This window comes from Corvus kubaryi, unplaced genomic scaffold (genome assembly GCF_017639235.1).
Source record: "Corvus kubaryi isolate FWS band 111438036 unplaced genomic scaffold, C.kubaryi_AGA036_p1.0 37391, whole genome shotgun sequence".
NCBI lineage: Eukaryota > Metazoa > Chordata > Aves > Passeriformes > Corvidae > Corvus > Corvus kubaryi.
Window position 1 is genome coordinate 10,584,006 of NW_024581130.1, and position 10,342 is coordinate 10,594,347.

The 10,342-nt window shown below is 44.5% G+C and overlaps 1 protein-coding gene across 2 annotated transcripts in view; it reads right to left on the reverse strand.

Moving 5' to 3' along the window:
• FCHSD2 (FCH and double SH3 domains 2) overlaps positions 1 to 10,309 on the reverse strand; it is a 123,282-nt gene extending 112,973 nt beyond the window's left edge. For both annotated transcript variants that reach the window (XM_042038120.1, XM_042038119.1), the window contains exons 1-2: positions 10,146 to 10,309; positions 7,798 to 7,895 (exon numbers count right to left, since the gene is read on the reverse strand). In XM_042038120.1, the coding sequence (XP_041894054.1) occupies positions 7,798 to 7,895; positions 10,146 to 10,166 (119 nt within the window). In that variant the 5' untranslated portion in view covers positions 10,167 to 10,309. The remainder of the gene's footprint in view (positions 1 to 7,797; positions 7,896 to 10,145) is intronic.
• Between the last annotated feature and the right edge of the window lie 33 nt (positions 10,310 to 10,342).

Below are 10,342 nucleotides of genomic sequence, written 5' to 3' on the forward strand. Positions count from 1 at the left end.
TTTGCTTCCTAAATAAACAACAACCCAAACCTTACAACCATTAATTCAATACTTTAACTCTCTTTCCTCAGGTTTTAATTGGAAATATTGCATTAACTCCATAAATAAACACAACCCAACACTTACAAGCTTAAAGTCAATAACAAGCCCCCAACTTAACATATTCCTACCACGCATTTTGGAAAAATGTTATTAAAATTTTAAAACCTACTATAAAAAACAGTCAGAAAAGCACCACACTGAGCCATTATAAACCAGTTTCATTTTACTGCAAATATCTGACCAGAGCAACTTGGGTTTGGTAAGGTTTTAGCCATTTTTCAACAGCCAGTTTTTAAAAGTATAAATGCAGAACACCTTTTCTGTGTGCTTTCATATGCAGAAAGCAATCAAGATGATTAAACAAGGTCACTGATTTTACTAAGACAAAAAATAAAAAGTCAGATGCACATTCACCAGAAAACCGAAATCACCACGTGTTAAGATAAGATATTAGTTGGGTTAAAAGTTCACTGGGAGCAGGAGAGGCTGATCTCAAGGACCAGCTGGGAATGACAAGAAAAGTCAGGACACCAAGTTCTCTGCAGCCAAGATAACCATGTTACATTGGCCCTTTTCTGGGCAAAAACCCAACAAAACAAACCCACAACCTCCCTTTTTACCTCTGCCTCCCCTACAAGGAATATTTACATGGTGCGTGATTTGATAATCCCATTCCCCTCACTTTTCAGGATGCTAGCATTGAGAAGGCACAAGGTTTCCAAGGTCTCCTGATGGGAGACCGGCAAAGGCAGCAAAACCTGGAAAATAAACCTTCTGGCACCGAACTACACAGAACAAAAGCCTGAGGCTGGATATGGGGAAAGATTCTTCCCCCAGAGGGTGGTAAGGCACTGAACAGGCTCCCCAGGGAATGGTGACAGCACCAAGCCTGACTTCAAGAAGCCTTTGGACAACACTCTCACACATGGGGAGATTCTGGGGTGCTTGTGCAGCGCCAGGAGTTGGACTGGATGATCCTGATGGGTCCATTCCATGAGGATATTCCATGACTCTGTGACAACACACCACCATAGGAAATCAAGCCAGGCCACACTAATTGTGTCTGGAATGGGAAGAATGCACTTCCTCTTTCCAGCACAGCTTATCATGACCTTTGTGGGATGTCCCCATGTCTTCAATTCCCCTTATACACAGGGGTTTCCAAGCAAGAGCTGGGATTAAAAACTGTGAGAAAAGCCTTCATCACAGAAGTGATGTGATGAAGAAAGACAACCCAAGAAGCAGCTTGCGTTTGAACAAGTGGATCAAAGGAAGAGCTTTTTGTTCCCTTAGAACTACCCTGTGCCATGTATTTTAATATATATATTGCAATTGTCCCCATAAAAATCTGTACCAAAGGCAACTTTACAGGACTTCATGGCAGCTGCTGGTTTCCCAGAGCTCTGCCAAGTAACATCGTGGTGAAAAACATGAGTTAGGTCCAGGAAAAGCCATGCTCGGATAAAATTCAGGAAGAAAAAGAAATCCAACCCACACGACTTTCTGCAAACTGACGACTTCGTTCTTAAAAAGGGGGCATTGAGTCAAAAGTGAAAATGCAACTTTTGGCAAGGAGCGGTTGTACTTAGAACCCAAATCCTCTTGTTATGTCTTGGAAGACAAACTTGCACTAAAGCCACAGCTTAGCAGAATAAGCCCAGGTTCTCCTGAAAGTCCTTAAAAATCAGACTTCCAGAGCGTGTGTTGGAATTGCTTTAAGAAGAAAAAGCTCATTCAAATGCAACCTCAGAGAAAAAAATGGAAAAAAAAATTAATTTTCATTCTGATGCGAGAAGTGGTGTGTTGGGGGTTTTGTACACTATTAGTTCTGCTACAAAAAAGCAGAACTTCAACTTTCATCAGTTGAAAAGTACTCAGAAATACTAAAACAGGAGATCCATTAATTTTTGTATGTCAGGGATAAAAAAAAAAAGAGAAGGAAATGTGGTCCATTTCTCAATTCCACTATGCCAAGACAGGCCTGAATCATTACACTGTGGCCACGTTTATACTAAAACTCTTCTTTTTTTGCTCCGAACTTGGATTTCCACACCCAGTAGGCAACCGCTTTTTTAGAAGTACATTCCAAGCTTCCCTCAAACAGTTCCAGTCAAAACATCACCAGATTTTAATTCCATCAAGAATGTGAGCATCTCATTAAAGCCCTGCCTAATCATAGGTAACGTGCCCAGACCACAGATTCTGTGGTATCTTGACATGGCATATTCCTCAGAAGTAACTGCACCAACTTTTCTCAAAAATTCTGAAATTTCTGCCTATTTAGAGTTATAGCAATGAATTGTGTGTCCTCAACTAATTAAGAGAGCCTGGGAAAAAAATTGAAAGTACAAAAATAAAGTCAAAACAATCACTAGTGGTGAGAAAGATCAGCCCAGGAGGAAAGAAATGTCATCAGCTCATAAGAAAATGGAAAGTTTTAAAGAAATAAATATTCCAGTCACACAAAGGAAAGCCTCAAGTGCGAGTCAAAACACAGAAAAAAATAAGATTTTGCATATTGTTTTTGGGAATTTTTCTGATTCTTCTGCTGCTTCCCACTTCAGCAGGTTGCAGGTTTCAGAACCTGTAAGCACAGCAAATCACTCTGCTCCTACTTAAATAAAGCCCCAAACACCAGAGGCAAGAATTGCATCTGCTGAATGCAGGGAATGACCTTGAAGGAAAAAGGAAGGACACATTTCTCAGCAGTATAAAGGGAAAAAAGAGCTGGACCTCCTCATGGACAGATGAATTTTTTAAAAAGGGGCTTTATCAGACACCCACTAGCCAGAGGCAAACATGCTCTGCAGCCCAGGTTCAGGAATATCCAAACAAATTGCATTCCCTGCAACTGGAGACTGGAAAGAACAGGAAGAAAGGTAAACTCCTCACTACCACCACCGTGCCTGGGGGCAGGAAAAGCAGAGATTTCTTAATATTACTCAGAATCTCTTAGGGAATTCTAATACATATGGCTACACACACATATAAATATGTGTTATTTTACAGCTTTTTTCTCCATCTGCTCCTCCTTCCACAGCACCACGAGGCTCTTCCCTAACACTGCATCTTTTAAGGGATCTTATAGATTTGCTGTATTTAAAACTGGAACTGCTGCTGATCTCTACTCCAGACTCAGCCCCAGCTGCCATAAACCTTACCAGGAACCTGCCAACACAGCCAGCCAGATTCCAGGAGCACAAAGTCCACCAGGGAGTACAAAGTATATCCAACAGCAAAAGCTTCCACTGAGCATAATCTGAGCACAGAAAATTACATGTTCAAACGAGCAGGAACTGGCTGGCTACGGATGTAAATTCATTCATACTTTTACTTTCTTTTTTTAAATATCTCTGCTGCTCGCTCTGGCTTGTTATGACAGGCTGAGGCATCGAAGGAGCTCTCTGTCCTCATGCTGGGCACGGAAACACAAATCCTGCCCTGGAATTACTGCTTCCCTCACACACATCTAACCTGCAGAAGGGACAGCCCAGCAACAGCATCCAAGACAGGGAAGGGCTCAGATTGGTAAGGAAGAGCCCCAAGACCTCCCCACTTGCCTTAAGACACCTTCAGTTGCTCTGCTGAACATTAAATAGGAGAGAATCTCAGAAATTGAGACCTAATTAAAATTCACAACGTCAGAATTGGATAAAGAAAAGGAAGAGATGAAGCACCTGGGAGGAAAAAAACAAAAGAAGAAATTGACAAATTGGAAGGGAGAAGGAATCATCAGAAGGCAGAGCTTTGGAGGCGAGGGTGGAAGACAGAAAACCACCGAATCACAGAACGTTCTGAGCTGGAAGGGACCCACAAGGACACCCCACAAAGGCAAGGCAGCAGCAGGAGAAAGGCGAATGACACAGAGAAATGCAGCTTTATCAACAAAAAAAAGTCAGGAGGCAGAAACCACAAGGACAGAAGAGGGAAGGAAACAGAAGAAAGTATTTGTACATAGGTTTTCATCCACATCAGGAGCACAAGTAGATTGTGAGCCTGTCATTCTGTCAATTCCTTTTAAACTGTGAATGTGAAAAAACCCTGAAAAAACTAAATTCAGGATCCAACAAATGAAAGGACTGTATTGTTACTCTGTCTCAGCCAGCAATCAGGCAATCCTTACATCTCATTTCAACTGACTTAAAAGGATGAAGCAACGTAGACCAACACATCCAGACAGCCAAAACGAGTTAAGACTCAAATAAGGTGAATTTTCCAGAGCTGTAACTCACAAAGCAGCAGCTGTTCCTTCTACAAGGGCATCAGGCTGGGGTTACGTAGTGACTTTAAACCCATGTGAACCTGGGCTGCTGTTGAGTAGCTTTGCCTTCCTTCCCTCTCCTTCCTCAGGTACTCATCACTCCTCCTCCCTCTCATGCCACACTGGACCAGGGACTGGATTTATCAAAATAACCTGGGAGAAAAGCCAGGGAAGGTTTGATTTCAGGTGGGCGAGTTCCCCAATCCACAGAACTCACCCACCCTGCGCTGCAGCAGCATTAGTTGGGCCAGTGGACCTGGCCCTATGTCCTTCATCCAGACTGAAGTTAAAACAGACACATAAGCACGACTTCATTCTCTCCAGCAAAACACAAATGTGAAGAAGTTTTAAAAAGGACATTTTAGGATACCTCAGCAAAACCTCAAAAGGCATCACAAGTGCTTTGGAAAAAGCAGACCCCAAGCCTTTGGAAAAGCGGGACCCAATGTTTAAGGTAAAGTAAGTATCACTTAATGGAGTTTATAAAGTCTGCAGCATATAAATACCTCACAGAAATGCCAAGTTGAATTAACATGTGGATCATATAGACTTCTTTACAATTCTGCAGGCACTTGTACACACACAAAAGGAAAGCATCCCTGTGTGTGTCCCAGCAAACCAAGAGCATTTGCAGACCCTGGCTGTGACTTAGTTACTACCATCAGTCAAGTAAGTCGATCTTAAAGCCAAAATAAAATACATTAATATTGCTAACACCTCTGATAAATTCAGTCATTCATAGCCCAGAAAAAAAATAGATAACTCACTGTCTAACAGCAGCCAGGGTGGACAGAGTGAAGGACTCCTTGCCACAAATGTTGAAGGGTTTCTGGATCACAGCAACAAAACCTACATTTACCTGTCAGGGAGAAAACTCCTTCTCCATCCCGGTGGCAGAGAGACAATCTTTTTTATGGTAATGCCAGCACACATCTCCCACATGAAGGGATGAGATAGCTTTAGTGAGCTACAGAAGATAAACACGTCATGCCTAAAAGTAAGCCAAAGACCCTAAAAGCATCCTGAATCACTTGTTCCCCGAATTCCCCAGTCACTGAGCATGAAGAAATGTAACACAAAGAGCCAAACAGAGATTATAAACACAGAAATGTATTTTTAAATCTATTTGCTAACACATTTCAAACACATTTTTTATTAGAGTTTTGTCACTGAAAGAGACTTCAGCTTTAGTGCTACTGAGCTGCCACAGAGGAACACAACACAGTTTGTTTACACTGAAATGGACATTTGGTATTTTTTTTAAATAAATACTAGAATTTTACATAGCGTCGAAAGCCATGCAAAGAAAAGGGTAGTTACACACATATACCTCAACCCCAACCAAGAATCCCCAGCTTTGCATAAAGATATCAAAGCTACTGGAACTGCAAGCATGCTTTATGGGCTGGTAGACTGCCAAAAATCATCTGCTAATACAGCAGACAATAGATGTATTCTGCTGGAGAACTTTCTGATCTTTTCCTCCTATCACTTCTCTTTAGTTACACACGAAACCCAACCAAAGTGATACAAAAACTATGATTTGAATGCTTGCATTGATGTGCCAACAAATGAAGCAATTATTCACAATAAAGTAACTTTTTCAAACATGCATTTTTAATCACTGGTTTGCAAGCCCTGATTCAGTGTTTCCTGTTGCCATTGCAGCATGTCAGTTGCTGGAATTCCAAGTACAAAGTTGTGCTCCTGCAGTGCCCAAAAGCTTCAAAAATGCTACCAAAGGACCCAAAGTCTTCTGAGTCTCGATAAACAAATGGCACTCTGCTAAAATTCCATACTTTTGGATAACAGCAGGGTGTTTACTATAAAAATAAACCTTCCTTCCAGAGACAAAAAGATCCTGTGTGTGGTTCCAGCTTTCTGGAACGCTCCGGAACCACAGTGGCTGCATATCCTGAATCCAGCCATAAATTACACAGGATATTAGGGCGAGGTTGATAACCCAACTTGAGGCACGAGCATCACACCCTGACCAACACCATGGAGCCCCCAAAGCTTTCCCCCTTCCCAATTCAAAGGCCTCTGCATCACGCCCCGAGATCAGGGCTTGTTCAGCAAATGCTTTTAACCCCAAATTCCCTGGTTCTCTCTGATTCTCTTATCTGATACTTGAACAAATCACTGACACCACGGAGCTGTCATACCCCATCTCATCATCCCACACTGAAAGAATGTTTAATCTGTAAATCCACGCAGCAATTCTGCAACCAGAGTGCTGAACACACTCAGTGACCACGGGAGTGAATTAAATGCATTAACTTGGCTTCCTAATCCCCAACATTAAAATTCAGAAAATTAATTAACTGCAGAAATTAAATTACATTAAAGGAAAACATTTTAAGCCGGCATTTTCACGTTTTCCTGGGTTTGTATCCACAGGCTTACAACATCTTTCAGCAGAATACAGACTGCAGTGAGCATAAGCTCCTGAAAAATAGCAAGTGCTAACAAAAGCTGGGCTAGAGCAGCAGTAGCCAGCCTAGATGCTCTAAAAATAAGTTTCCATCTAAGGGGGGAGAATTCCTTGGATCAGTCTGTTACTTATTACCCAGCATTTGCGAGTTACACACTCCCCAGAATAATGTTAATCTGAGGAAATGAATGCTGTGATCTTTCCCATACAAAAAAGTGTTTCAACACCCAAAAAACAAGGGGGAGAAAAGGTTCAGGCCTTGACATTCTGATTTATGGAGGACACTGATAGTGAGACAAACAGAACTTCATCTGTCAAAGCCAAACACTTGCATTTAATATACAAACATCAAGCAGGGAATCTCATTTAAATAATTAACATGTGGACTATCCACTGCCAGAAAGAGCAGGGCAACAATGGACTTACTGCTGCATATTGAAATGGAATACTGAAATGGAATGATTAATCCTCCATATAATGCCAGGTACCCACTCCCACCATATTTTGTTAAAAGCAAACCTTTAATTTCAAGAGAAGCAAATCACATTAGGTAAAATGAATAATGAAACCTCCCAAGCAATGTCGTGTGGATTTTCTCTATTGTTTTGAACCCGTGCAGAGTTTTAAATTATAAATGCAAATATCTTCTTGCAACTTTCTGGTAAAAAATGCAATCTGCTTGAAAGTGCTTTTCAAAGCTATCTCTAGTGAGACATAAATCATCAGTGGCTTTAAAATATTTCAGTAATTTTAGCGGACTTTTAAAACTGGTAAATCAAAGTCTCAGTATATTATATGAAGAAATATTGCTGAAAAGACCAATGCTTTTTGTATGTTGTTTGTGAGTTTCTTTTAACATTTCCCCCATTGAAGACAAGAAAAAATGGTTTGCATTGTGTTAGCTCCAGTTATAATTTCCAGCTGTGTCAAAACTTTAACAGCCTAAAAGCAGGAAATCCAAAGAGGAAATTCCATCGTCGGTTCCTGAATTTTGTAACTCAAATGTTCTTCCAAAAACTGGACCTTAAAGGAATTTTGGTAACATTTTCTGTAGCCTTACCTGATATCTTCCAGTAGATCACATTCTGCCTGATGCTTGGCCTGAAGTTTTGTCATTTGTTCAACCTGAATGTTTTTCAGCACTTGTGTAACTTTCACCTACAAAAAAACCAAACAAACCCAAGGACCACTTACACGTTGTGTCATTTATGTCACATTTCAACAAGAAAACAAACAAAGCCACAGACCACTTATATTTCCTGCAGTTTATGTCACATTTCAATGAGAAAAGAAACTAACAAACTGGAAAAGGCTTCAGAAGGTCGGCTTTACATTTTTAGTACTGGTGTGGTTCTCCTTTGAGCCTGGTGGCCCTGCACAGCTAAAATTCCAATACTTTGGGAACCTACTTGGTAACTGGCAGACAGCACTAATGGCACAGGTATCGGGAATGGTTTTGTTTCGCCGGGGGAACCTTGGAATTGTTTTGTTCTTGTTTTTTATAAAACAAGAGCTCTTGGCATTTAAGCCCTCTAGTGATCACAGGGAATCCACATATCGGCCTAAAAAATGATCACCAATATCTCTGAACACATTATGCATTCATGAGGACAGAAATGCCAAACTGCTACTGCAGAGGGATGTGAAATTCACAGAGGAAAAGGGCACCCAGCTCCCTCTTCTCCACTAGCCAGGCAAAAAAAAAAAAAACCTGGATCTCATCGGCTTCTCTGTTGTAACTCTGAAAACCATGACACCAAAAAAATAAATCACATGTATGCCCCGACTTTAAGCAGAAAAAGTGTCTATTTTTAACGTGAACTTTCAGCATTTTTGGTTTTATCTGTATATAAAAAAAGCCCAACTCAAAATAAATAAACCCACACGACACAACCCAGGTAATGGAAATAAGCTCTAATGAAGTAATACAGGCAAACAACGACACACATGTGAAATAAATTAACCACCAAACACGGAATAAAATTGAAATGATTGAAATTAAATTGGTTTTCTTTGACAAAAGCAGAGTCCACCCCTAAAACAAGAGGCTGGGAGGCAGGAATGAGCCGAGGAGAGACTTTCACTGCAGCTGCCTCCCAGGGCTACTGGGGAGCTCTGGGCATGACAAGGGAATTCTGTTTGTGTTCCCTCCTCTCCTGGTCACTATTACCCAGTTCTCCACCTGGCAAACCCCTGCAATCTCCTCTCCCCACGGGGAAATCCCAGCATCAAGGCGGGAATCTCCCTGGGGCCGCAAACCATTACCACCCATACCACCCCAAACCGAACAGCATCACCGACACGGAACAGACACAGATCTCAACCCCACAGAACTCCTTCCCCTGGTGCCTGCACAGGAGCAGCCTCTCTCTCCATCGTCTCCAGCTCTCCCCTACTCCCCACACCCCGACCATGCCGCACAACCCCCAAAATGACCAACCCAGAAATCACCACGGACCAGCTCAAGACCCCGCTGCAGCTCCGGTCTCCCAGATAGCAACCTGCCTACCCAGACAAGCCACACTGGGCACGGCCTGTTCCCCAAATGTCCATTCCTGCTTGCCTCTGTTCACACACCAGTCCCCCCGATGGGCAGCACCCCACATTCTCACATTCCCACGGATCCCAGGGTCACCGGAGAGCCTCCGGTGCATCTGCAGGTCGCTCCCATGGCGCATGGGAACACGTGTGAAAATGCTGTACCATTCCGGCTGTCCCTGCTCCCGTGTGCTCCTGGCACATGCCGGGATAGTCCGCGTCCCTGGATCAACTTCAGACGTGACCTTCTTCCCCAAAACCACCAACCCCTCGCTGCTGGCACCAACACACCGCACGAGCCCCCAAAATTCCCATGGTAGCACCCCAAAAGCAGCGCAACCTCAACGCCTCCATGCAGCCAAGCCCTCAGCAGCCACTGACCGCCTCCCAGCCCTTCCCTTGGAGAGCCTCCGCGGGGATGGGGTCCCTGACCGAGCGCTGCTCCCCTGCACCTCCATCCTCACCAGCGCGTCCCCATCCATGCCCTGTCCTGCTTCCAGAGCTGACTCCCAACCCAACCCATCCCACCCCACGGCCACCCCGGCCATCCGTACCCAGTCCCCAACACCCCCCCGACATTCCCTCACGACCCCCTTGCAGGGCCACCCTCGCCGAAGCCCCCCCCGCCCCCAACTCGCCGCTGCACCCCCCACTCCCTTCCCAGCACTTGCACTCGCTCTCCAAACCTTCTTCCCGCAGCCTCCCCCACCGCACAGCCCACCCTGCGCCCCCCTCCCCGCGCCCTCGGACCCCAACATCTCCCCCCTAACCCCAAACCACCCCCCCCCACGCCGCACCCTCCTCAGAACCACCCCCAGCGGCCCCCCGGCCCTCCATGCGCAGCCCCCCTGCGCCGGGCGGGGGTCTCACCTTCCTCGGCGGCGGCTGCATGGTGGTGCTGCGCTGGGTATCCACATCAATTCCCTCCCCTCCGGCAGCAGGATGCGGCCCCCGCTGCGGGAGGAGGAGGAGCAGCAGGAGGAGGAGGAGCGGGCAGCGACCGTCTCCCTGCCAGTCCGGAGCGAGTCCCGGTCGGCGGGAGGAGCGGGGAAGGAGGGGAAGGAGGG